We start from the raw sequence: 25,412 nt of genomic DNA, 5'->3' as shown, positions 1-25,412 counted from the left end.
GCCGGCTGAGCGCCCCGCCGTGCCCCGCTGCCGCTCCCCTCTGCTCCTCCTGCTGTTCTTCATGGTGAGTGGCGGCCGGCCCCGTACCTGCCCTGGCACGGCACGTCACGTCGCGGCCGAAGACCGTGGCTGCGGCGAGTGGCCGGGTCGGGTGGCGGCTGGCAGTGAGCGCCCAGCCCCGCGGGCGGGTACGCGGGTACTCCGCGGCGGAGCTCCGCGCTCGGGGGGCCGGTGCGGGACTGCACGTTGTGGTCGGTCGGGGCCGGAGCCGGTGTCCAGGGGTGCGCGGGGGCCGAGGCCGCCGCTCGGAGCCAGCCTCGCGGTTGTCCGGCCTGGCCTGGCCAGGCCCGGCTAATCCCCTCCAGCCCCTTGGTTATGCCGCGTTGTGGAGCTGGGGGACATGCGGTCATTAAATCGAAGTGTTAAAAAGCTTTCCCGAAGTGACGTGATATTAGGGGTTTGAAAGAAGGGGAGTGCCTTTGACATCTACTTACAGATACACGTGTCACTATGGGGCTGCGCTGGCTTACAGAAACAGATGCATTTTAGAATCATCTACTAAACTGCTTTTTCCTCTTAAAGCTGTTGAACACGAACTCGGTTAAACTCCCTATGCCTGTAGGGTATTAATGCTGATAGGCAGTTTTTTGGCATGTTTCCTTTTCAAGCATCTTAAGATCTAGTGTGGCATGATGGGTGTTCACAGGAAAAGGACTCCGGTTACCTGCAGTCTGTGCAAACAGGTGCAGTTTCAAGGGGCTGTGTGGGATTTCTGCAGGGGTGAACTCCGGGAGGATCCTGCTGAGATCTTATTTCCAGCAAGCAAAGGAACAGTTTCTCATCATTTCTGTATGTATTGCACTGCTGAAAAATTTCACTTCCCTATTGGTTGTTGTGATTGCCTCACACAGTGATTCTCATCCCAGCGTCTGATGGGGTGACTTGTGCTAACTCCTTCAGATTCAGCAGCTTTTAAGAAAAAGATCAAGAAAAAAAAAGAACTTTTACATTTTTTGTGGCTAAGTTGCCCTTCACAATGAAGCCTTTCTTGTTGAGCTCTGCCAGTTTATGGTCACGGTTTGAATCCAGCATACGTGGCCTCTTTACTGTGCTGGGAAACTTTCATATTTAAATCTCATAATCATGCTTATTTTGTAATCCTTTCATCTGCGCTCTCATGGTTGGAGATGATGCACAATTAACTCTGCCTTGTCTGAGATAATGGGGGGGGAAGGTACTATGCACATTATGCGGTGCTCTGGGGACCCTGTGTAGAGGCAACTGAGTGGTAATAGAGACACAGCTGTGGTCTGGAAGAGGTTACGGTCTGTGGTCTCTGCTGCATGCGTGTGGGATGGCTCAAGGGTCTTTGCACCATGCTCCTTGCAGTATGAGCCTCCAGAAGGGTAGGTTAAATGTGGTGTAATGGCAGACCCAAACATGCTTCTTACATTTTTGTAGCATGTGTCTCAACTAATACCCAAGACACAAAAGAAAATATGAAGAAAAGTTTCTTGAGTAACTCTATGGGAGTCATTTAGCAGAACAGGCACTAAGGGAAAGGCAGTAAGGCTAGCACAGCTGACGCTCACCTTGTGCATCGGCAGTCATGGTACATCACGCTTAAGTGCTCTATGAGCATCATGGAGTTGGTTCTACAAGGAGCTGGCTTTGGATTGCAGAGCTTTCTACCATGGGATCCCCACCACAAATTATCTGCCACTCACTGGAAGTCAGATGGCCACATTCATACACTGCTGTATCTTTGTTAACTGTGCCAGACCCAAGCTGTCATTGCTGGAGGCCAGCTCCCATATTGCTGTATTGGATAAACCCCTGAGAAAATTGGGAGCTGCCTGTGTGTATTTTGACAGTAAATATGTGTATGTGGTAGGCACACAGTGGTACCACGGTGCTTTGTAGTGTCTATCTGCTAGACTGCTACATTTTGTGCTAACCACATGGCATTACTTTCATAACATATTACCACCTTCCTCATGACACAGCCCCATATCACAGGGATTAAGCTGTTTACAAGTACTCTTTATTGTAAGATTAAAAAAAAAAAGTTAGAAATATGAATGCTAACCACCAAGTAGAAGAGATTTACAAGAATTTGTCTTTACTGCTATGCACTTTTGATGTTTTTAGAGGTATCTATTACCAAAGAAGAATTATGTAGGAAGCATAAAAGAATAGTATCTTTGTCAAGTCAAGCTCTGAAAGATAGTCAAATTAATATTAAAATTAGGATTCTCTTGTCAACTTTTATATGGGTATTTGTGCATGTGTGTTGTTACAGGATATGGTGGTAACTTTTCCAATGGACACCAGCCTCCAATTGTGGTCACTTTTTTAGCCCCTTCAGTAGGCATTGTTTTTCAGTATCCATATTTATACCTTCACAGGTTTTGCTGACTTTATGTTTTTAGAGTGTAGCTCTCAAGCAGTGTTAACATACCTTAAGAAATTAAAAGCAAAATAGTTTATCATTAAGGACTTTTACTGATTCCTATATTGGATCATGGTGAAGGTCTTGTCCTCCAGGTGCATGACACATAATGCTGGTAATTAGAAATGTACTAACAGCTTGGCCAAAGCTTTTAAGAATCACAGTGAAAAAGCCATCAATCCAAGATAAATTTCAGTTCAATTTGTTTAAGCTTAGCAAAGTTAAAAGTTACCCAAAACATATCTTCTCATTTTAAGCAATCTTAATGACCAGCTTCCCTGGTAATTCTTAGAGGCAATTCTGAATGTTTTAGATGGATCAGGGGACCTGGAAGAAGTGCGGTCCTAGTGGCTGCCCTCTGAGCTGAATGATCCTCAGTATCCTTGGCAGTGCATCAAGCCGGATGCTGATTGCAGAGCAAGAAGAAAAGTTGTTTGAAGCCGTAGATACAGGAACTTCAGCATGGAGGATGATCGTGGTGTATGTCCAAACACTCACTCAAAACTTTTATTATAATGTACATAGCTGCGGAGATTAGAAGCTGAGCAAATGCTGCCTGCTGGTCTTGCTGCTCAGATTTGTAAGTCTGTCTCCAGGCTAAGAACATTTTAATAATAACCTCCTTAACACTTCATGAACATTAATTCGTTCTCAGGAAGCCTTAGTCTTACAATGTCCTACAGGTATCTACATGAGAGGTGACAAAATTAGCTAACTTTTACAAAAGATACAGAAACTTCATGTAGCGGAAGTACTAGTGGACAACAATACAATGAATAAATGCCAGTACTTTTTAGTATATACTCTTTAGGGCTGATTCTGGGAGCATGTGTCAATAGCATGACGTGTAATTCAGTATCTTAGACCGGATTCCATTTGCGGAAGGGCGAAAGGATACACCCTGTAAATACAGTTTGTTTGTAGAAGCATGTGTAACTATGAGAACTTGATGTAGGGGAGTTGCTACCATTAAAACCTTGATGATAGCTTTCCAGTAATGCACATCTGCTTGCTGTGTGAAAGAAACCCAGTATTCTGGAGCTCGTGCATGGTATGTAAACCTCCTGCTTGCGCAGTGTTCTGTTATTGCTGCAGGTATATTAGTAATCATGTAAACTTAGATTCTCTGGTTAGCATGTTTTGTGTTTGTTTTTCTTTACAGAATTTTGTGCCATCCTTTGGAAAGGAGACATTGCGAACAACGGCAGTTCAGTTTGAACCAAACATGGGTTATGTGGACTTTATTCATTTAAACATTTTAGAAAGGAAGGTTCTTAACAATTCGGAAGTTTCAGTTCAGTATTTATGTTCTAAGCCTTGTATTATCAGCTTGGAAGCAGTAGCTTCTTCCGAGTTCAGGACTGGTGTACCAGTGTATAGAAGGAGATGGAAAGATGAGAAGAACCTTTATGTTAGCAGAACTCGACAAGTACATTTGAAATTTCCGAGCATCATGGTTTACAGAGATGACTATATCATCAGAAACTCAATAATAGTGCACAGTGTGATATTATATGCATGGATTAGTCACAAATCAGTTACCAGCTATGATACTGAGCAGAATGAAGACTACCAGGATGCAATTGCCAAGAACTACACTTTTTTAGAAGCAGTTCCACCTTTTGAGCGCCCATTTAAGGACCACAAAGTTTGCCTTCAGTGGGGTGCTGACTATTTGTGGATGCTCCAGGCAAACAGGATACCTCAGTGCCCTCATGAAAGTGGTAGGTATAATGTCACTTTTTTCCCCCAGGAAACTAATGGGACCCAAATAACATCCTTGGTAAGCTGTTAAAAGCACATACCAGTAGTAAATAAAAAAAAAATTATTTACTTGGCAAGCATTGAATATGTAAGTTTCATAACTGAGGGGTGAGAGTTGCAAATGACTGAAGCTGTCATGTCCCTCAGGACTGACTTGTTTCATCACCGCCAGCTTGGAGATTTGTAGCAGCATGGCCTTCTGTTTTCCAATGTATTCAAACAGCATTATTTAAAACCCAGTGATTGTCAGTGGACATCATTCCTTTGTCTTCAGAGAGCATTGTTCAGTCCTTACTGCTTTAGGTCAGTTCTTGCATATATAATTCTCACACAGGTAGTCTACTGCTGCTTCAGATGATGGCCATGCACTTAGAAACATATTTTTAAGACTTTATAATGCAATAAAATAATTACAGCTCTCATTTTTTTCCCCAAAACATTATGTGCAAGCAGTTTTGATTTTAAAATTTATAGTTTAAAATAAAAAATGTGACTTACCAGCTATAAATTACTGAAATTCACAACTCTGCTTTCTAGATTTTCTCTGAGTTCTGATTATTTTTCTCTCTGCCTGTCTCTGGCTTTACACCTGCTGACAATTCTTTAATTTTTCTTAAATATATATTGAAAGCAGAATCTAAAAGGAATTGAGTAATTTGCTTCTAATGGTGTCTTTCCTAGGAAATCCCATGATGGTATTTGTGTAATTTGTTTTCGCTACCTTAACATGTAAAATGCTCTTAAGACAAATAGGGAAGCAATGATGTTGCTTCTTGTTGGAAACAGCATGTGATCTCTGACAGCAGTGTGAAACATCTTCTCTGTTATCAAATTGTATTATAAATGAAAACAGTATAACAAGAAACAGGAGGAAATAACATCATACTTGGATTTGGTTTTTAAAGTAAGATAGGAAAGCTGATTATGTGTCATGGCCTTGAAAATCTTTTTCCTGTTTCTTAGCAGGGGCAGCTTTATCAGATTTATTACAGGATTATGCATATCAGTTAAGAACAGAATTGGTATCTATACATACATACAGTATAAACTGGAGAGCTGAAAATGGAGATAAAGTCCAAGAGCTGTGGAGTAATGTCACGAAGACGTAACCAAAGATAGGATGAGATTTAGGTGAATAACATAAATGAAGATTTCTTCATTACTAACTGGTTCTTTAAGTGTCTTAGATTTAAATGAGTCTCTTCTTTCCCTGCTCCTAATACCAACTGGAAATTGACTTCACTTTCTGTGAGTTGTTCAGTCCAAGACTGTACTGTATTTAATAGCAGTGAGTGAAGTTTTGTTTAAGGACTTACTGAAGTTTTATGTTCATTTTAGTCTGTTACATGATTCAAATATTTGACTGTATGAGTATGAGCTAATTAATTAGTTATCAATGCTTGTTGTCTGGCATATTTAAGAAGGATTGTATTTTGCAGATGGTGTCCAGATTCTCAACTTTATATACGCTTCCAGTGGAGAGAAAACAGGAATTGTGAAGAAATTTGACCAGTTCGAAAACAGAGAACTTGAGACAGTCAGACAACATCAGATTGATTATCCCATGTAAGTATAGGCAAATAATTGAAGCAGGCTGTAATTGATTATTGAAGGCTATAAAACGTACTTAAACTCTTAGGCTATACCACAAATTAAAGGAATACTGCCTACCAGTTTGAGAAAAGGCAGAAAAGGAAACTAGCTGACAGTTCCTTCTGTTCTCTGGTTTTGGTTTTGGAGAGGATCAAGCTGAACCTCAGGAATATACTTAGAGTATGTGTTAGTGCAGTGCTGTGTAAGGGGTCCCAATAGTAGGTGAAACTGAGCTGATTAGATACACTTAGAAGGGTAAGTTAGCTGTTCTGTCATAGTCAGATTGCTGTCTCATGACTAGCTACCCTGCGGTTTTCTGCATTACAGAGAGATCTGCATTTCAAACGTCCTTTTGAGGCCAAGTACAGAGCGTGGTTTCTTGCAAGGGCAAGCAGTGTGAAGCAGCTTTTTCCCTATAATTTTACACTCCAGTTTATGTTGCAGCTGACAAGCCCTTAGTGATAGAATCTTTCAGCTTGAGCTTACACTCTTTCGTTCCACTATCAGTGTGTGTTGGACAGGGGTAAAACCCCTTAGCTCCTGCACACTATTCAGTTACAGAGGAATCATTCTGTGAAGATTATTTTTCTACTCTTCTTCGTCTTCCCAGAGCTGTCACAACTCTTCAGTTATATTTTGCAACTTTAGAGGAAAAAGTATATATAGAGATATATAAATATATCTCCCCTTCCACCAGATCCTGTTACCCCGGCAACATTATTACAGAAATAGGAAATGATCACAGGAACTGGAACTTGCCTGCTGGTTTGTGTTTGGCCTGTGAGCACAAGAAGAGTGCCAAAGAAGACTTGCCAGATAGTGCAGGTTGCATACAAATTACTAGCCCTCAAACTGTAGCTCTGAAGTCATAAGTACAGAGCAATTTTTAGCTCCTTGGCTTCTTCAGGATAGGTGACAGCCTGGTTTGCACAGCCTGCTGCCCTTTGCTCACCAGTGCAGTTGCATTCTGCTCCTGAGGTGCTCAAGCTGTGGTTGAGAATATATGGCATGAATTTATGAGTGCCTTGACCTGCTCCTCATGGTTCCACCCTCTCTTGCCTTCGGGTGGTGTCTCCAGTGTTAACATACAGTATTGCCTGTATGTTGTGGTTGCATGTGTTTGTGACAGCCTGGGGTAGCTCTGGTAAGAAGAGGAAGAGAGTTTTCCCTCAGCTTTCTGTATGTGAGCGGTTGTTCCCTGTTGCACCAGAAGGCCAACAGAAGCAGATGGATCTAACTGAAGCTACTTGTTTGACTTCAGTCAGGGATTTGTAAAGAAAGAGGACTGGAGATAGACAGCTGTCATTTGAGGTAGCTACCAGTGGACAGCCTGCAGCAAAGATGGACTGGGACTGTAAGGGACTACTCGCACTGTAGTGCATTCTGCAGCAGTGGAGATGTGAAATGAGTCAGCATTGTCCCAAACCTGTCCCAGGAAATGTCCAGAATAATTTCGTGCTCAGATTGGCAATCTAGCAATTGAGGCCTAAATGTAGACTGCAGCATTTAAGTTTGCTATATTGCCAGAGGTGAAAGATGAAAAGAGCGGTATATAAGCATAAGCAGTATTTCTGGATAAACAGTGTTTGTCTGAGGTCACAACAATCAATATACAAGTCTTTGTGATCATATCTCCTTCTAAAAGTCACTAAGAGAACTATTTTTATCAGAAATTGTAATAGTCATATTGCTTCACTGGCTGTACACTGGGGGTATGGGTTTTATAGATGTTCAGCACTGGCCTAAGTGCTATGGAAAGGTTATGGAAATAAGTAGTCAAGTTTCTGTTAAAAGCACTGAAGCAGATTTAGTCTGGCACAGAGAAATTCCTTAAAATTAGATACTGCAGTATAAGTTCTGCTTTTAGTGCCTCAGCCAGCTTTGCACAGAAATTTCTAACTAGATATCATTGTTGGGTCTTCAGGTTTTTATTTTGCACTTCTCCATAGTTTGCACAGGTTACACCTTTATTTATCCTGTGATAACTTTGTGACAGCTATTCATACCTATCTGTACCACCCGGCCGCTGGATTCGTTTTCAGCTACTTCTTCCAAGCACATTTTCACTGTTTGCATTTAGCATAGAAGACACAGCTTAGTTTTTACTGCCTTTGACAATCAAGATTACACGACCATGCATTTGGGGATTTTCTACTGTAGCCTGCATGCAGGAGGTTGGCTCCAAGTTGTCTCAGTAGTGTTTCCAGTTTTTTATTGATGTGGGATCTGGCAGTAGCTCTGAACCAACATTCTGGAATTGATGCAGATAACATTCCCGTACTCTTCTCTCATGTTGTTACCACAAAAGTGTGTGGTTAAAAGGAGATCACAGATCCAAGAGCCTTAAGTACTGTTGCTCTGAAGGTTTTCACTGCAGAGGATATGTTCTGTCCTGAAGATTATGTGTGTGAAACAGGTTTGCTAAATTAAAGTGAAATGCATGCTTTTCAAATTATATAGGGAGATTTCTCATTAGAAGTGGATTTTTTGTTTATTTTTGCTCATGCAGGTTCACCGTTTCTATCTGGCTGTATTTACTCCACCACTGTGAAAAGGATCTGTGTGGTATACTCTATTTTATTGATCCAAAAGAAATGTACAGTACTCCTGCTGTATTTCTAAATGAGGAAGGTAAGGGATATTATTAACAGCCTTCAGAAAGGGTGTAATATAATCTTCATAGATTGGTGGCTAGAAATGACATTCATAAATGTGTTATCAGACCTATTTTGTGAAACTGATCCCTTGCAAAGTTCTTTTTGACTATACTGTGTCAGTAGGAAAGCAGCTACCAAATTAATAGGGTAAAACTGAGAAATAGCTGCATAGCATCTGGTCTTGGCAAACTACAGAAAATGTTTGCTTTGTCAGGAGAATAGACTGAATCCTGAATCCTGACCTGCAGGTCAGGAACATACAGTGGGATTAAACAGTCTTATATCAATGAACAACCTTTGCTATTATTATTGAAGTATTATTTTAATATTGTTCTCAAGTCTTATAAACATACTACCTGAAAATTTTTAAAAATCTGAAATAGCATCAGAAAAAGGCTTTGCCTGTACGGCAGTGTTCAAGAAGCACAGTCTATTTCCCTGATCCAATAAAAGTTAAGAGGTAGCACTGTCTTAGTCTAGCAACTCTTGCAGTAGAGGAGCATTCCTACCAGAAGACGGCTCTTTAACCTCCGATGGTGAATGAAATTCAGCAGCTGTGGGCTGCTGGCAGGCTCAGAGAGTAAGGAAGTATGCAGAGTTTTCAAATTGCATACCTGGCTTTTTATAAGACATTACATTTATTTTTTTCCATTCTTTGCAATTAATTTTTTCCTCTCTGTTATTTTTGCTATTTCCATTTTCACTGTCTTGTAACCAATCTGTATAATTAATTTATCCATGATAAACTGGGTGCTTTGAAGAACAAACAAAAATGGCAGTTCAACTGGAAGCTGTCCACTTGATATGAGGTTTTGGGGCAGTTTTATTCTCAGTGTTGGAGTAGATTACCATAATAGCTTGTTCTGGTCTTAGGAGCTCAGACCATGTCTAGGTTCTGCAGGTCCAAGTAGTGGAGACTAGAGTCATCTTCTACGTGATCATTGCATTCTCACATCCTAGCAGTTGAGTGCTGAGCAGGTACTATTATCTACTGTTCGCTTCTTCTGTTTGCTGCAAGTCATGTCTGCTTTCTGGTGATTGAGATCAACTATGACACCCTTATGTTTAGTGTGTTTAGCCCTCAGACAGTTGTTTTTGAGTCTGTGGTTTCATGTGGGAGCCTGGGCGCTAGCATCCAAGATGTGTGTAACTGACTCGTGGAGCACTGGGATTCTGTGAGAGCTGATGTATGGCTCGGCAAGTGCCCAGATCTCTGTTGGTGATGAAGAGGATGAAGAAGACAGAATCATTGTAAATAATAAATTAGGAACCTCATTCTTAATCTTCATGTTTCTGTAGTGTTTGTTTACTTTTTCTTCCTCTGTTGCTCTGTCAGGTTATGTGCATATTCAGATGCACCTCATGAGAGGAGATGACCTTGCAGTGAAAACTAGCTTCAGCCTTCCTCTGAAGCAGTGGTTTCGACTGGATCTCTCTTTTAAGGGTGGACAGGTATGCATGCTAGTGAATTACAGGATTAAGGCCGAGATTTGTCTAATTTGATTATGCTTCTGACAAACCCCTTAATAGCTGAGGCTGAAATACTGTAATTTGTACGTGCTTACATAGCAAAAGAATGAAAATTTATAACTAAAAGTTGCTGGAGGATGTTGGTTGAGACCATTCAACTTCAGGAAATCATTCAGATGCGTAAGAGCCAAGCCTAGAAATACTGAGTGTTACAATAGCTATCTTGGCTCATGGCTGCTCTCCAGAGACACTGTTAACTGTGCATGCAGCCAGGACTCCTGTCATAGGTATCTTATCTAGCTACTTTAAGTTACATGGTATGAATAGCTCTGAGGGACTTTGCACTTGGAGGCTTAGGCATTTCTACTATTCTGATGTGAAAATACAGGAGTCTGGGCTTCTGTACCATAGCATGCCTCTTGCCTAGATGTGTTAGCTAGCAGGAGGCATATGCAGTTTTGCATATTTCACAAAGTGGCATTGGATTGACTATCATTAAAAGGCAAAAAATATTGCAGTATACCTCTGTAGTAGACAAAATACATCATTTGCATTTTAACGAATCACAGTTGTTTTTTCACAAAACCTTCCAAAAGCAGCTGTGAAAATGCAGGATCCCTGACCAAGATCCCTTCTTGTCTGAACCTTCAGCTACTATAAGACAGTAGGATGTGAAAATAAGCAACCCCTTTGTCTTCTCTTTCTCAAATTCATTTCCTTGAAAATGGTTGAATAGATGACATTCTAAATTGAAAAAAAATGCCAATTAATGGCAAGAACAGCTAAGCAAATTTAAAGTATGAGGTAAATGACTGATAAAGCTGAAACAATGTTGCAGTGAGAGAGCAAGGTACAGGCTAAGCAACTGCTGTTCCTTTGCACCCCACCTTTAAGTACCCTTAAGTATGTAAATGATGAGCAATTGATTGTCTTGCAGGAAAATCAGGTAGAAATATGTGTTTACTTTTAATATAATATGCTTTAAAATATACTGTTAAAGGGAAAAGTGGGGGAAAAATTGTTTTTTTTTTCAGAATCAGAACTGTCTTTTTCTGCTTGTTTAAATTGTAGTTATAATTTAAGTTCATGGGAAAGGGAAGACCCTATGGATTCAGGTGCAAATATAAAAGTTACTGTCAATATTGATAGAGAGTATATTAGTCTTGAATTGTTAGAAATTTGGGGATTGCTTGTATGATTAGATTAAGAAAAAATATTCTTCCATCAGACAGCAGAGTGAATTTATTCAGGTGTGAGATAAAACAGATGGTCAAAAAATTCCACTTCTGGACAAAATAAGGGAGCCATGAAGAGTTTAATGACACTTTTGTGGAAAAAAGAGGAAATAGGACTAAACTTGAGAACATTTCAGTACTTAGAGCCATTCCTTGGAAGAGGTAAAGCTGTGGTTCAGTTCCATCTTAATGGCACATCTTCCTGGAATAAGTTTTTAAATGCTACATCCTCAAAAGGTCCTGAAGAATCTCCTTATTTAGGCACTTTGGGTCCGAAAGAGCGAGGAACCTGATGAAGGGTCTGGAGCACAAGTCTTGTGAGGAGTTGCTGAGGGAACTGGGGTTGTTTAGCCTGAAGAAAAGGAGGCTCAGAGGAGTCCTTATTGCTCTCTACAACTACCTGAAAGGAGGTTGTAGTGACGTGAGTGTTGGTCTCTTCTCCCAGGTAACAACTGATGGGACAGGAGGAAACACACTCAAGTCGCCCTGGGGGAAGTTTAGATTGAATATTAGGATAAAATTCTTCACTTGAAGGATTATCAAGCATGAATGCAGGCTGCCCAATGAAGTTGTTCAATCACCATATCTGGAGGTATTTAAGACGTGGATGTGACGCGTAGGGATGTGCTTTAGTGGTGGACTTAGCAGTGTTAGGTTTACAGTTGGACTCAGTGATCTTAAAGGTCTTTTCCAACCTAAATTGTCAGAGCAATCGCAGGCACAGCTACAGGTTGGGCAGAGAAGAGATTCAGAGCAGCCCTGTGGAGAAGGACTTGAGGATCTTGGTTGATGAGAAAATGAACATGAGCCGGCTTCGGTGTGCGCTCGCAGCCCAGAAAGCCAACTGTATCCTGGGCTGCATCAAAAGGAGCGTGACCAGCAGGTCGAAGGAGGTGATCCTGCCCCTCTACTCTGCTCTCGTGAGACCTCACTTGGAGTATTGTGTGCAGTTCTGGTGTCCTCAACATAAAAAGGACATGGAACTGTTGGAACAAGTCCAGAAGAGGCCACGAGGATGATCAGGGTGCTGGAGCACCAGGCTGAGAAAGTTGGGGCTGTTCAGCCTGGAGAAGAGAAGGCTGCGTGGAGACCTCATAGCAGCCTTCCAGTATCTGAAGGGAGCCTATAAGGATGCTGGGGATGGACTATTCATCAGGGACTGTAGTGACAGGACGAGGGGTAACGGGTTCAAACTTAAACAGGGGAAGTTTAGATTGGATCTAAGGAAGAAATTCTTTACTGAGGGTGGTGAGGCACTGGAATGGGTTGCCCAGGGAGGTTGTGAATGCTCCATCCTTGGCGGTGTTCAAGGCCAGGTTGGATGAGGCCTTGGGTGACATGGTTTAGTGTGAGGTGTCCCTGCCCATGGCAGGGGGGTTGGAACTAGATGATCTGAAGGTCCTTTCCAACCCTTACTATTCTATGATTCTATGATTCTAAATTATTCCATGAGTTTTTCACTTCTGTTGATTTAGATACATTTAGTCCAGCATGAGCTGAGACAAAATAGGTAAATTAGGGAAGGTTGAGAAATTGAGGCATCGAGAAATTAATGAGATTTTAGGAGCATCTGGAGATACAGATGGATCCCTAAAAATACCTAGTCATGTGAGACAATTTGCAGGATTGTTTTGTGAGTCCTTAGGCAACTTTTTACAATTCCAACATGTATAAAAATCTTACCTTCCTTCTCAAGCATCTGAATTCCTTTGCCCAGTCTGGCACTGAAAGTCTACTGAAAGTACATTTGTGGAAGTAGGAGTTGAACCCAGATTTTTTTAAATCGTGGTCTCTTACATTAGCTTTATGGCCATTCTTCTCCTGTAAGCTACAAGTTCTTGAGGAGAGATTTAGCATCTCTGCTATATCAAAGCACAACAGCATATCACACTTTGGAAGAATAAAAGTTTCAGCAAAGTACAGATGTCTTGTAATTGAACACAGGAATAAAATAGCTGAAGTAGGCACCATCTGTGCTATTTTTGATATTTTTCATTGCTCGCAGTTGTCCAGGACAGACCAGTGCCCATGCTTTCCATTAAACTCTTATGACATATATTGGGTATGTGACACCATCCTCTTTGGTGCAGAGGAGATGCAACAAACTGCAGCTGTGACCTTCTGAATTATGAGTTGAAATGGCTTAATAAATCTTGTACTATCTTGTTTAATTAATATTTTGTGTTCTTTTAGATAGAAGTAAGCAGTGTTGCGAAGAATTTGAAAAGACATAATCATCAGTCTTTTATGTAAGCAGCATTTTCCCCTTTGTTGAGTAATAGATTTGTGTGTGTGTGTGTGTGTGTTCAGATACAGAAAATGGGAGAAGGAGAGCACAAGTTTGTAGCTGAGCTTCCAGATGCTTTTCAAAATGTCTGTGGGGTTTTTTTCCACTCTGTGCTTTCAAAACAGTTTGCATTTTACTGCGATTATATTGAGCGTGACCTAAAATATTTTGTTAATGCCGTGAGCTAGTTGAGTTAATGTGCTGCATGATCTAGTACTCTAGTGTCTAATAACTCTCACTAAAGTCTGCTTGGAAGGTGAGTGGCATTAGAATCTATCTTCAAATGAAGTTTTGGCCTTACTGAAGTTAAGGGAAGTTTTGCTGTTGCTGTGAGGGAGCTTGGGTTTCAATGGTGAAATTGTTGCCTAACTTGCAAAATTTCTACCAAAGTTTCTACCAAAAATGTTCTTGCTCTATCCTTCATTCTAAGCAACTGAATATTTTTTTAATGGATCTTTAATTGCTTTATTTCACTGTAATTTAAGATTCACTCCTTTTTGTGCAAATAATAATGATAAAAAAACCTTATAATATAGAAAGTCAGTTACAGTAAATTGCATGGCAGACTTCAGTGTTGCTCATTCTCTGCTGTGGTTTCAAATCAGAAATTGTAGATTTGTAAATAGTAACTCTAGGAGACAGATAATTTAAATTTTCATATGCCAGTTTTAGAAATGTGCAAAGGAGAGGTGATACTGAAATCTCTGCGGTTGTGTAATGATATATAAAACACCAGAAGATACCTACAGGTCAGAAAAATGAAGCACCTTGCTGGTTTAATATGTTTGTATACAAGGGATTTGTTAAATTTACTCCATACCTTGCCACACTAAATTGCAGAGTAGATTTTGAGAGTAAACAGATGAGAAAAGAAGATACTGGCAATGAGCTTAAGGCTATCAGTTATGGAAATTTTGAGATACATATTTCTTTTTATCTTTCATCGTATTTCTTGATTGCCAACTTCTCTTTAATGTTTTCAAGTTTTAGGGAAGATTTCTATTATGATGACACTGCTGGATACTTTGTTCTTGGAGGTAGTGGATATGTAAATGGTATTGAAGCATTCTTTGGACCTGTGAAGTACTATCGTCTCAATGTGTTGGAAACAGAACAGGTAAATGAAAGCAGTATTTGGAAATGTTTAAATGTTAGCAGCCAGCTATGGCTGTGCTTTTTATTCTATTTTTTTCTTAACTGAAGCTCTTACTGAGTGATAAACTTGCTATGAATCATAATAGCTCTTGGGAATATATAACTAAAATTTGATAATTTTCTGTTGAAATCACAGAATGTTAGTTACCTCTTCAAATGCTAAAAGATATATACACATTTCGTGAAGTGTATAAAACAATGTTCATATATCTATATTTAAATAAGCAGAATTGCTTTGTTTCCCAGAGTTTTTGATGATACAATATTGAACACACTTGATAAATTAATGGTTTTATTGAAATTGGTGGTGAAGGTCACATAAACTTAGTCAATTTTGGAAGTTCATCCATGGTTTCTTGGATTACAGTTAATGTTTAAAGTCATAGCCTATTGTGGCCAGCATCAGGTTGCCTGGCATATTAATATGATTTGCTAGGTAAGCTGATTGGAGTAAACAATGTTTCCTTTTAGTTTTTGTGTGTAACACTCCTTTCTAGTTAAGTGTTGACAACAATAGATACTGTGGATGCTATTTATCCATAATTTGCCTTTTTATAGATTTCTAACCCTCTTCATGACAAAGAAACAGTGGAACAAATTGAACTTTACTACAAGAGATGCATGGACATTCAAGAAATAGTTTATGAGTACAGACATATTGTAAAGCAGGGTGAAAAAGCGCAAAGAAATCGTAAGTGTTGATCTATGACATGAATTTTAAACTGTCATCTTTGGAGACCTGTTTTCTTTCCTTTTACCAGAATCTAGATAACAATCATCAAAAGTAAACTTAAATTCAGCCATAACAAGAAAAAAGGCAATTTGAAGAGATTAGGCCTGCTACTGGTAGCTAAAGCTAAAGCTGTGGTTTTGTTCCCACAAAGACTTTCGTGCCATGGAATACAAGCTTAAATCATGTTCTTGATATTTCTTGTCTAACAAGACAGTTGCATAAAGGGACAAAGAAACAGTTTCAAGCTTTCATGTAAGCTGTTTGATTGCCCTTCTCCAGTTTCCATCCTAAACGACCCTAAAGGCACATGTATTTTAAGTCTTTTCCCCAGAATGGCTGGGTTTTGCTAGAATGTCTCTGCCACAGGTGCCTGATGTGTAGTAATTGACAGGTTTATATCAAAGCAGCCACTTCAGTGAAAGAAAAATAACGTAGCTTAAATGTGTGCTGAAAACTAACTTACATTTCCAATTAGAATTTGATTGCATACATTGTGACCAGAGTATGGAAGAAAGTAGAAGAAATAACATATTTGTAAGTGGCATGTGCCAGCTATATGAGTTTTTATCACTACATTATCTTAGTTTACGCTAGAAATTTTTAGTTAAATTTTTAGTTTACCCTAGAAACATCTTTTTTTATCTGCCAGAAGTTTGTTTTAAAGGCCAGCCAAGTCAGCTTTCATGTCTTAAGTATGTTATTTTCTCTTTAGGTTACTGTGAAAACTATTATTTGAAGCTGATTCATAAATATGGTGAAAAATCCAAATGTGATGCCTTCATGTGGGGAAAAGAGCTCAGGGAAAAATACCACACTTTGTTCAAACTATTAAAAGAGACAGATTTCAGTGCTCCAGATGGTAATCATATTTTATTTTATTGCCTTTAAAAAACTCACAATATATGTCATGTAAGTTAGTATGCTTTGACTTCATTTCATGTTTTATGCATTTTTTTGGTAGCAGCTGAGTAATGGAGTGTAATATGGCTTATATGTTGTGCTGCAAATGAAGTATGGCATTTTATATAGAAGGAAATAGAGATATCCTTAGGTTTTTAGTGGTTGGTTACTTGAGATGATCTTTTAGACTTTTATTCGCTCTTACTATTCAATAGTACCTTGTATCTCTAGGAATTTTGACTGTCTGCGTTGAGAATACCATTCAGCATAAGAAATAACAGAATCTGCCTCAGTCCCAAGAAATTAAGAAGGGGAAGTCAGTACCTGATTTTAACTCTTGCAGTAACTGTATGTCCTATGTTTTATTTTTAGTGTTAGAAGATGGAAGTGATACAGTTCTAGAAGTTGGTCGAAGGATATTTGAGAAGATTTCAAAGGGTCTGTCCAGCACGGATGGCCTCAGCAATATGGGCTCCTCTGTTCCTCTCTTGGTGGAGTCCAGTTGTTGTGGATACCATAAGGCTTCCTATTTCCTTGCAGTTATATTTGAAATAGGGCTTGGTGTGTCTGTGGATCGCATAAAGGTAGTATATTTAATATGTCTGGTTATGTCTGTGAAATTAATTACCTCTAAAAGCAATTTAGAAATGGGATGAATTTATGATCAGTTGAATTAAAAGCTGTGTAATGGCTTCCAGATCCAGGCTGCGATTGAAGGGATTCCCCAATACCACTACTTCTAAATAGCCCAATGACAGTGAAGTCTTTATGATGTCCTGATGGTGAGAATCCTTATCCTGCTCATGCAGAACAAGGAAATCGATGTTTTAGTAAGACCTAAAAATGGTGATAAAGTGAACAGCATGGAACATCTCGCTTTTCCCAGTTACTAAAGAGGTAGGATGAGGTATAACACTTGAGTCAGCCATATCTGCAGATGAATATGAAAATAGTCTCATGTCAGGCAAATCTCCTAAAGTGGAAAGGTTGCATAGTAGAGTCAGGAAAGCAGTCCCATTTTACAGTGTGCAAAACTGTGGCACTGATGGTCAAATATATATATAATGGTCAAATATATATGTAATGGTCAAATGATTAAAGGTAACCAAAGTAAAACACTTTGGAGAAAAACTGATTGTGCTTCAGCTTACCGACTGCAGAGCATGTGAACTCCCGACCTTTTAGGCAGATTGGAAAAAACTAGAATGCTTCCATGTGATTCCATTGCAAGGTCAAATAAAGGGAAGGTGTTTATATATCACTGGAAGAGGGCTACACTGAAACTGCCAACAGATATTCAATTGTGATATAATGGTATCATATAAAATGCTCATGAAGGAATAGCAGAGCTGCCTAATGTGGTTACAGGATACTAAATCAGAAGTACCCCTGAGAGGCCAATCTGAGACCAAGCTCACTGTATTTTCTCAAACACAAGAAGCCTTAGACAGGAGCCTGGTTTATACCCTAATTATGGATTATATCTAGTGCTAGTTTTGGAGGCTAAGTAATTCCATTATTGGATCTGCTTCAGATATTGTGGGAAATAATTTAATATCCAGCATAGATGGGACACCACTGTTTTTATTACTGTGCAGGTGAAAAATAATAGTAGCACTGAAAATGATTTTGGCAAATGTGCAGGTACCTAGACAATGTCTAGCACTAATTAACAGGTATCTCAAGGAAGCTTTGTTCTGAAACCTTGTCAGCCATAAGCCCCATCCTTCTATTCCTGTCAGATCCTTAGGGTAAGATTTTCAAGTGTTTTTTGTTAACTTCCAGATGTTTCCACTGAATTCAGTGCAAAAACTCTGGTTGACATCAGTGAGACTAGTTAAGGTACTGCTGAGTATAGAAAGTGCTGGAGTATAATTAACACTATCATAAGGTGGCTTTAAAAATTGCTGCAGACTTAGCGGTGGCAGAATAAGTGCAATACTTGAGAAGTATTTAGAATCTAGTTTTGCTGTCAGATCTTTCTATAGGTGTAGAAGATGTTTTAGCTACTTTAGGATTGTGCTTGATTCTGTAACTGTGTGTCCTGGGTTCAGCAGTAGCAGTCATTTTTCTCTATCTTAGTAGCTGGTGCAGTGCTGTGCTTTTGACTTTCAGCCTGGGAACAATGCTGATAACACCAATGTTTTTAGTTGTTGCTAAGTAATGTTTACTCTGACCAAGGACTTTGTGAGTCTCATGCTCTGCCAGGGAGGAGGGGAAGCCAGGAAGAAGCAGAGACAGGACACCTGACCCAAACTAGCCAAAGGGGTATTCCATACAACAGCACGTCATGCCTACTATATAAACTGGGGGGAGTTACCCGGAAGGGCTAGATCACTGCTCGGTCGGGCTGGGTATCAGTCGGCCGGTGGTGAGTGGTTGTGTTCTCTTCCCTTGTTATTTCCCTTATCATTATTATTGGTGGTAGCCGTAGTGGTTTTGTGTTATACCTTAGTTGCTGGACTGTTCTTATCTCAACCTGTGGGAGTTACATTCTTTCAACTCTCCTCCGCATCTGTCCAGGAGCGGGAGGAGGAAGAAGGAAGGGAGGGAGTGAGTGGCTTAAATCACGACACAGTGTTTACGTTGTATAGCTAGTCTATCAGCTACAGGTATGAACACTGTTCACTGTAAATCTCCACCAAAGTGCTAAATTTGTGAGATGTGCACTGAATTCACTCTTGTTTATGTCTATTGATTTTTCCAGGGACTGCTGTATGGTTTGGTTGGTGCTCAGGGGAACGAGAGACTTGCTGTGATGAATCTTGGCTATAAACATTACCAAGGCATTAATAACTATCCACTTGATTTGGAGCTGTCATATGCTTATTACAGTAATATTGCAATAAAGACATCATTGGATCAACACACTATAAAAGGGGAACAGGTAAAAGAGTGAAAAGTGTGTCTGAACTCATTTTCTGTGCTAATGACTTTGTATATTAGTTACATGGCCAGAACGTTTTTGCCTTGATTTACAAATATTAGCTCATCTGATTGATGTCCCTGCCCATGGCAGGGGTGTTGGACTAAATGATCTTTAAAGGTCCCTTCCAATCCAAACCGTTCTATGATTCTATGAGTGTTACAAAGTCCTCCAAATTGTAAGTAGGTATCATTACTCTGTTTCTTAGTAAGGAGAAAACAAATAGAAGTTAGGCTCAAATCCTCAGAATTGCCCACATGCCTGTCTTTCAGTAAAGTCTAAGTCTTGTTCTTGGGCTCTTAATTCCTTGCTCAGATTTTTAATTATTAATATAATTGGATGTGTTTACTAAGCAACTGATCTGCTGTTTCATTAGCCAAACATCATAAAGTTTGTGGAAAAGATGAAATTATCCTCTCCATACTTACACTTTTCTATAATCTAATGGAAAGATTTAACTGTTAAATAGCTATCTGATGAGATAAAATTACAGTAAAATGATTTTAGAATGCTAAACAGGAGGCAACACAACTTTATCAAAACTGGAGATATTTTGCTTACTGAAGAACTAAAAATCAGCAGACAGCACCTAGGTAAGAGTGCTGCAGGGCAGGTCTTCATCAAGCTTTCCGCTAGCCTCCTTTTTTATCTTTAAAGAGAGATTTCTATAGAAACTAAAAAGTCTTAAAAGGCTTAAAAGCATTTCTTTGCCATTATTAAGTGCATTTGAAACTACAAAGGTGTGGAGAAAGGGGGCTCAGTTGTTGATGCCTTGGCATATCTTTCCACTGTTGAGTGGACTTGCAAGTTTTCTGCTGTAACGAAGCAGTAAATGGTTTTACACTGGATGAAAGGATGGGGTTTAATGCACTGGCCAGTAGAGGGGTGGAGAGAATTTTAAAACCCAGAACTGATCTCAAATTTTCAGGGATAAACAGGAATAGATAACCTTTTTTAGTGGCAGATGTATGAATTCATTGTGTAATCATTTTTTTTCCTGTTCACCTGCTCTTCAGGCATTTGTTGAAACAATAAGGCTGATGGATGATGAACTGCTAAAAGCTCAAACAAAAGAAAATGGTGATGTCTTTATGTGGTTAAAACATGAAGCAACAAGAGGAAATGCAGCTGCACAGGTATGAAATAATACATTTCCCTTTCTTCATTTTATACACACGTGATGTAAGTATATAGACTATGTAGGAAAGTTGTGGAGGTGAGCGGGCAGACGTTTTCTCCTTCCACCCCAAATTGCTTCTTTTTATGAGCTTAAACTATTTCCCATGTTTCTCTCTGATAATATCCAGTGACCATGCAAAAAGCTGTAACAATCATAGAATAGTTAGGGTTGGAAAGGACCTTAAGATCATCCAGTTCCAACTCCGCTGCCATGGGCAGAGACACCTCACCCTAGACCATGTCACCCAAGGCTCTGCCCAGCCTGGCCTTGAACAACACCAGAGATGGAGCATTCACCATGTCTTTGGGCAACCTGTTCAAGTGCCTCACCACCAATGATGCTAGGCAAAAGGGAATTGTTGTGTCAAGACTTAGCAACCTCCTTCTCTGATTGTTTTCCCTGGCTTTGTATTTGACATGGTGCAGTTATTGCTGCTTAATCTGAGACCAGCAGCAATATGTTGTAATACCGAGCCATTGCATACATCAAGTCTGCCTCTGTCACTTACCTCTCTGCTTAAATCAAGCCAGACTTTCATGGTACTGACAGCTGTAAAAAAATAACCTTGATGTAGATTTACTATCAGTACATTTCACCACTGGGAAGCCCTCTAAATATTCCTGATTATCAATTGTTTTCAAACTGTTGAGGATGTATATACCTACTTTCTTCACACATTTGCAGGCTTAAATGGATTTTACAAGTCTGATCCTACAATTCTATACTAGCATTTATAACATAAGAGTTTATGTTGTTTTCTTCTAGCAACGATTGGCTCAGATGCTTTTTTGGGGCCAACAAGGAGTGGCAAAGAATCCTGAAGCTGCAATAGAATGGTATGCAAAGGGTGCAATAGAAACAGAAGATCCAGTGTTAATATATGATTATGCCATTGTTTTATTTAAGGTAAGTCATGTTTCATAGTTTCACTTTAAAAAAATCATTCCTATGAGATGGATGTTTGTAAGTTATCTGCAGTGATTCATTGTGAGAGTGTATACAGATGCTTTTAGATTTGCTCTGAAAATCAATGGTTATGAAACTAGTATTGATTTTTATCCTGTATGCACAACATTTTTAGAAATGGCAAGTTTGAGGCAGTTTTGTCACTTTGTTCCTACCCAGATGCAGGATCAAAATACCACCTAAATTGTGTATCCTAAGTTTTCCTAATGGCTTGTCACCTCAAAATTCTAACCTGCTAGTCGGCATAGACCTTGGGGTAGAAATGTAGGTGAAAGTTTGATCCTTTCTCAGAATGGCCTTTATTAGACCTCTGGGACTTTTGGTTGTTTTGGGTTTGGTTTTTTTTTTTTGAGTAGGCATTAAACAGTCTCTTCATGCAGTTAGTTGTTCCCTGCTAGAAGCAGTAGGCAGCAGAGGCTGAACTCATTACCCAAAACACATTCAACAGTACTGGAGGTTAGAGATATTAGTGAAGAACTGTTAGGTCTTCGTCTCAATCTTTGGCTGTAGAGGGCTGTTCTCTACCAAATACTTGCTAAAGTTTTGCTTGTGTTAATTTTGAGCTCTCATAGCTATTAATTCCATGTCTGGAATTAATTTTTATGGGTATCATCAGCATGACATCTATGTATTTCCTCTGGAGACACTCTGTCATCCTTTTTCAGGAAAGATGAGAGCTCTTACTCATTGCCAAATTGTGAACAATCTATGTACCTTGGAATGCTAATTATTCTGACTTAGTTGCTGAAAGTGAAAGATCTGTGATGTTATTTACCATGAAAATCAATTGGATCAACTGGTGAAATATTTTTTCCTGGACTGAATCATTGAGATTCTGAATAACACATCGTAAATAACAGTACCAATTTTAAAATGCAGTTTCAATGTGTATATGTGACTTTTCACTAGCCGGTATTCTGTATTCATAAATTTCTGTAAATTTTCTGTATTAATAAATTGTTTCACATATTCATTTCGTAGGGCCAAGGTGTGAAAAAAAATACAAAACTTGCTTTGGAATTAATGAAGAAGGCAGCAGCCAAGGTAAAATGTAATAAATATTTTATTGTAAAAGTCCTATACCAGATGCTAATAATAATGAACTCTGATTTATGTAAAATGCCTATTGCCATAACTGTGTGTAAGTACTGGTTGTTTCTCCCAATGTCTTCACCATAAATGGTGAAAGCCTTTATTTCCCCAAACTGGCAGACTAGACCACTCAAAATCAGCCAAAATCTCCATGGAAGAAAAAAAAATCTCTCTACTTACATCTGTGGAATTTGATGATAGTTAAGTGACTTATAGAGTGAATAGTTGATCCAGGAGTATGTTTTTGCCTCATGTTCCTAAGCACTTTTTTCCAGACCGTACTGGGTATGTTTTTCACAGGGGTGCCTACCAGGACTTAAAATTTTGACATGGTGATCTCTCCACAGCCAGGTAGAGAGAACTGCTGTCTTTGAATATCCATGCCAGCAGGCTTTGCTATAATTACAGTGTCTTTAAGTTTTAAAGTGGATGAAAAGGAGTGAAGACTGAGGTCTGGATTGTACTTTCACAGTCTGCACTAAGTGATTATGCATTCCTTCAGCACAAGAGCTGAATGCAGAAGAATGGTGGCTTCCTGTCCAACCACCCTGGAGCTGTGGTGTTTTACAGCTATATGGCCAGTTCTCTCTGCTTAGAGTTAGAACCCCTCCAGGGAATGCTGGTGACTGGAAACAGACTGTATGTGCTGTCCCTGACTGGCTCTTCACTACTTCAGGGAGAAGACCTGGATGTCTCAAAGCATTCTGTTTTTTTCCATAGCAGGGGCATCATGGAGGAGAGGAGTCTCAATCTGTTTAATGATCTAGTACAGTCTGATTACACAAGCCGTGATCTAGTCCTTAGTATAAAAATAAAAGAGCACCTAGACCTTGAATACCTTCCTAGCTCTTAGAAGCAGGACTAGTGAAATTACTGGCAATGACAATAGGGCTTCATTGCTGACCATCATCAGAAAAGAATTGTGCCTGGTTCTATCATTCCTTTGAAACAGGAGAGACTGCCTGTTCTACTGCCCATTTGGAAAAAGCTTGAGTAAATTCATTGGCTTTCACAGTGTGATCAAAATTCCCTTGTCTCAGGATCTGAGGAACAGATTCCAGCAAGCATCCTAGAGACAACAATTTCATTACTCTCCTTGAACCCAGTAACTTATGTTTTTATGCTCTGGTGCAAATTTTCTATACAAAAATAACATCATAATTATTGAAAAGTTTAACTGGTTTTGCATTTTTTTAATGGGTAAGTTAGTAACACGGTTTAAACCTGAAAGGAATAATTTTCCAGAGGGCCTTTGTAAGTGCCAGTAGTATGCAGTTCTTTCTATAGAGATTACAGAAGGCAACTAGTGTAGAAGCCAGCAGTAGCAAGCAAGTAACTTGCATTTGGGCACTGAGATTTTTTATGTAGTTTTTGCCTTATGTCACTGTTCTGGTTCTTGGTTGTTATTAAACATACATTATAAAATAGGAGTAAATAGCATGTTTGTGTTTATTGGTAGAGAGTAATTTGATCTGCTGGCAGACTTACAGCCACCATGTGACCCACCAGTTTACGCAATGAGATGGTGACTCATTGCAACCAAAACAAAATCTGTCCCAGGAAGACTTTCTCGTCTTGATCCGTAGTTATTGATGCAAAGATGCAACTTAGTAATAGCATGTAGCATTCTCTTAAGCGGACCTGGATGGTGTTGTTCAAATACATTTTGGAAACAACATCACAAAGTTATGTGTTCATTGCTTCCTAGTCATTCTCATGGAAATAGTCTAGTTTAAAAGCAGGTTTTTTTGATTGCTAATCCTGTCAGCCAGGTTCTAGGAGTTCACAAGAACAGATGTCCTGGTTTGGTTTTGTAGGGAAAACAGATTAAAAGTTCACAATTTTTTCTTGTCAACAAGTACAAATCTGACTGCAGACACAGCTGAGACTCTGTAGAATGAGACAACACTGGAGCGCTGGAGTCGTATTCCTTGCTCTTAGTATGAGGCCACAAGGAAGAATAAAGTGAAGAAAAGCCAGTGAACCTTTGTATCTCTTAATCCCAGATCAGTGTAATTTTGGCTGGATCCTTGTGCATCCAGGCATCTAGAATTTAGGCAAGGTCACAAGAGCACCCAAAGTTGAACAGCAGGTTGGAATTGCAAAATGACCCAAAGCAGAATCAAATGTGTGACTGAGACCACTCCTCTCCTTCCCTAAGGGCTTGCCCCAGGCAGTGAATGGATTGGGATGGTATTACCACAATTTTAAAAGAGACTACAGAAAAGCAGCTGAACACTGGTTAGTTGCTGAAGAACTGGGAAATCCAGATGCATCATACAACCTTGGAGTCCTTTATTTGGATGGGATTTACCCTGGAGTACCTGTTAGAAATCAAGTGAGTAAATATTTAATAGTACCATTACCATGTTAGGACCCAGTTTAGAATTTTTTGCTTTGTTCTTGAGACTGCTGTGTTCGCTCTGAATTGGATTTTGATACCTTTTATCGCAAACAAGGATGTTACTGGGGAATTCAGTCAGATTGCTTAGAGAGAGATGTGACACAAATATCTTGGTCATACTTAGGTGTGTGTTTGTGTTCCTAAATTTAGAAACAAAGCAGGTATAGGTTTAACTTTGGAGACTGCCTCTGCTTTCCTTCTTCCAGGGATAGCACTAGGATAGTGCGTGCTCTCACATTGTGTGATGTTTTCGTGTTCTCTCAGTTTTAGATTGGAAAGTGTATAGGCTGAAGTTGCTTTCCACAACAGATGAAAGCAGCAGAACCTTGTTCCTGAACTTGTGAACAGCTATGCTACGTTTGTATTGCTTCTGTGAACCTCAGAACTGCAGTGAAAGTCCTTCAAGCCAGACTTGCCAGATATAACTATTTAATACTGTCCTGGAAGACTGCAGTATTTTGGTTTGTCATTCTGTGACACAGCCCATTTATTAAATTTTCTCACTCATGTGCAAAATTAATTTTCCTCTAATAAGAAGGATCTACTTAGGTTGTATTTCTTTTAACTAACTAGGTAGTTTACAGCCAACAGCACAAAC

At 39.5% G+C, this 25,412-nt stretch overlaps 1 protein-coding gene across 1 annotated transcript in view; it reads left to right on the top strand.

The window, feature by feature from the left end:
• Positions 1 to 3,890: 3,890 nt before the first annotated feature.
• The window catches only part of SEL1L3 (SEL1L family member 3), a gene marked incomplete at its 3' end in the record, with an annotated part of 33,175 nt that continues 11,653 nt past the window's right edge, over positions 3,891 to 25,412 (top strand). The window contains exons 1-14 of the mRNA XM_080632106.1: positions 3,891 to 4,176; positions 5,656 to 5,782; positions 8,319 to 8,440; positions 9,803 to 9,918; positions 13,365 to 13,420; positions 14,443 to 14,575; positions 15,172 to 15,304; positions 16,059 to 16,205; positions 16,619 to 16,830; positions 18,954 to 19,133; positions 20,189 to 20,308; positions 21,118 to 21,258; positions 22,300 to 22,362; positions 24,572 to 24,748. Coding sequence (XP_080488232.1) covers positions 3,906 to 4,176; positions 5,656 to 5,782; positions 8,319 to 8,440; positions 9,803 to 9,918; positions 13,365 to 13,420; positions 14,443 to 14,575; positions 15,172 to 15,304; positions 16,059 to 16,205; positions 16,619 to 16,830; positions 18,954 to 19,133; positions 20,189 to 20,308; positions 21,118 to 21,258; positions 22,300 to 22,362; positions 24,572 to 24,748 — 1,998 coding nt within the window. The 5' untranslated portion in view covers positions 3,891 to 3,905. The remainder of the gene's footprint in view (positions 4,177 to 5,655; positions 5,783 to 8,318; positions 8,441 to 9,802; positions 9,919 to 13,364; positions 13,421 to 14,442; positions 14,576 to 15,171; positions 15,305 to 16,058; positions 16,206 to 16,618; positions 16,831 to 18,953; positions 19,134 to 20,188; positions 20,309 to 21,117; positions 21,259 to 22,299; positions 22,363 to 24,571; positions 24,749 to 25,412) is intronic.

The sequence above is a fragment of the Psittacula echo genome, assembly GCF_963264785.1.
Source record: "Psittacula echo genome assembly, chromosome: 1".
NCBI classification, from domain to species: domain Eukaryota; kingdom Metazoa; phylum Chordata; class Aves; order Psittaciformes; family Psittacidae; genus Psittacula; species Psittacula echo.
This window is presented reverse-complemented; position numbering and strand designations above follow the sequence as displayed.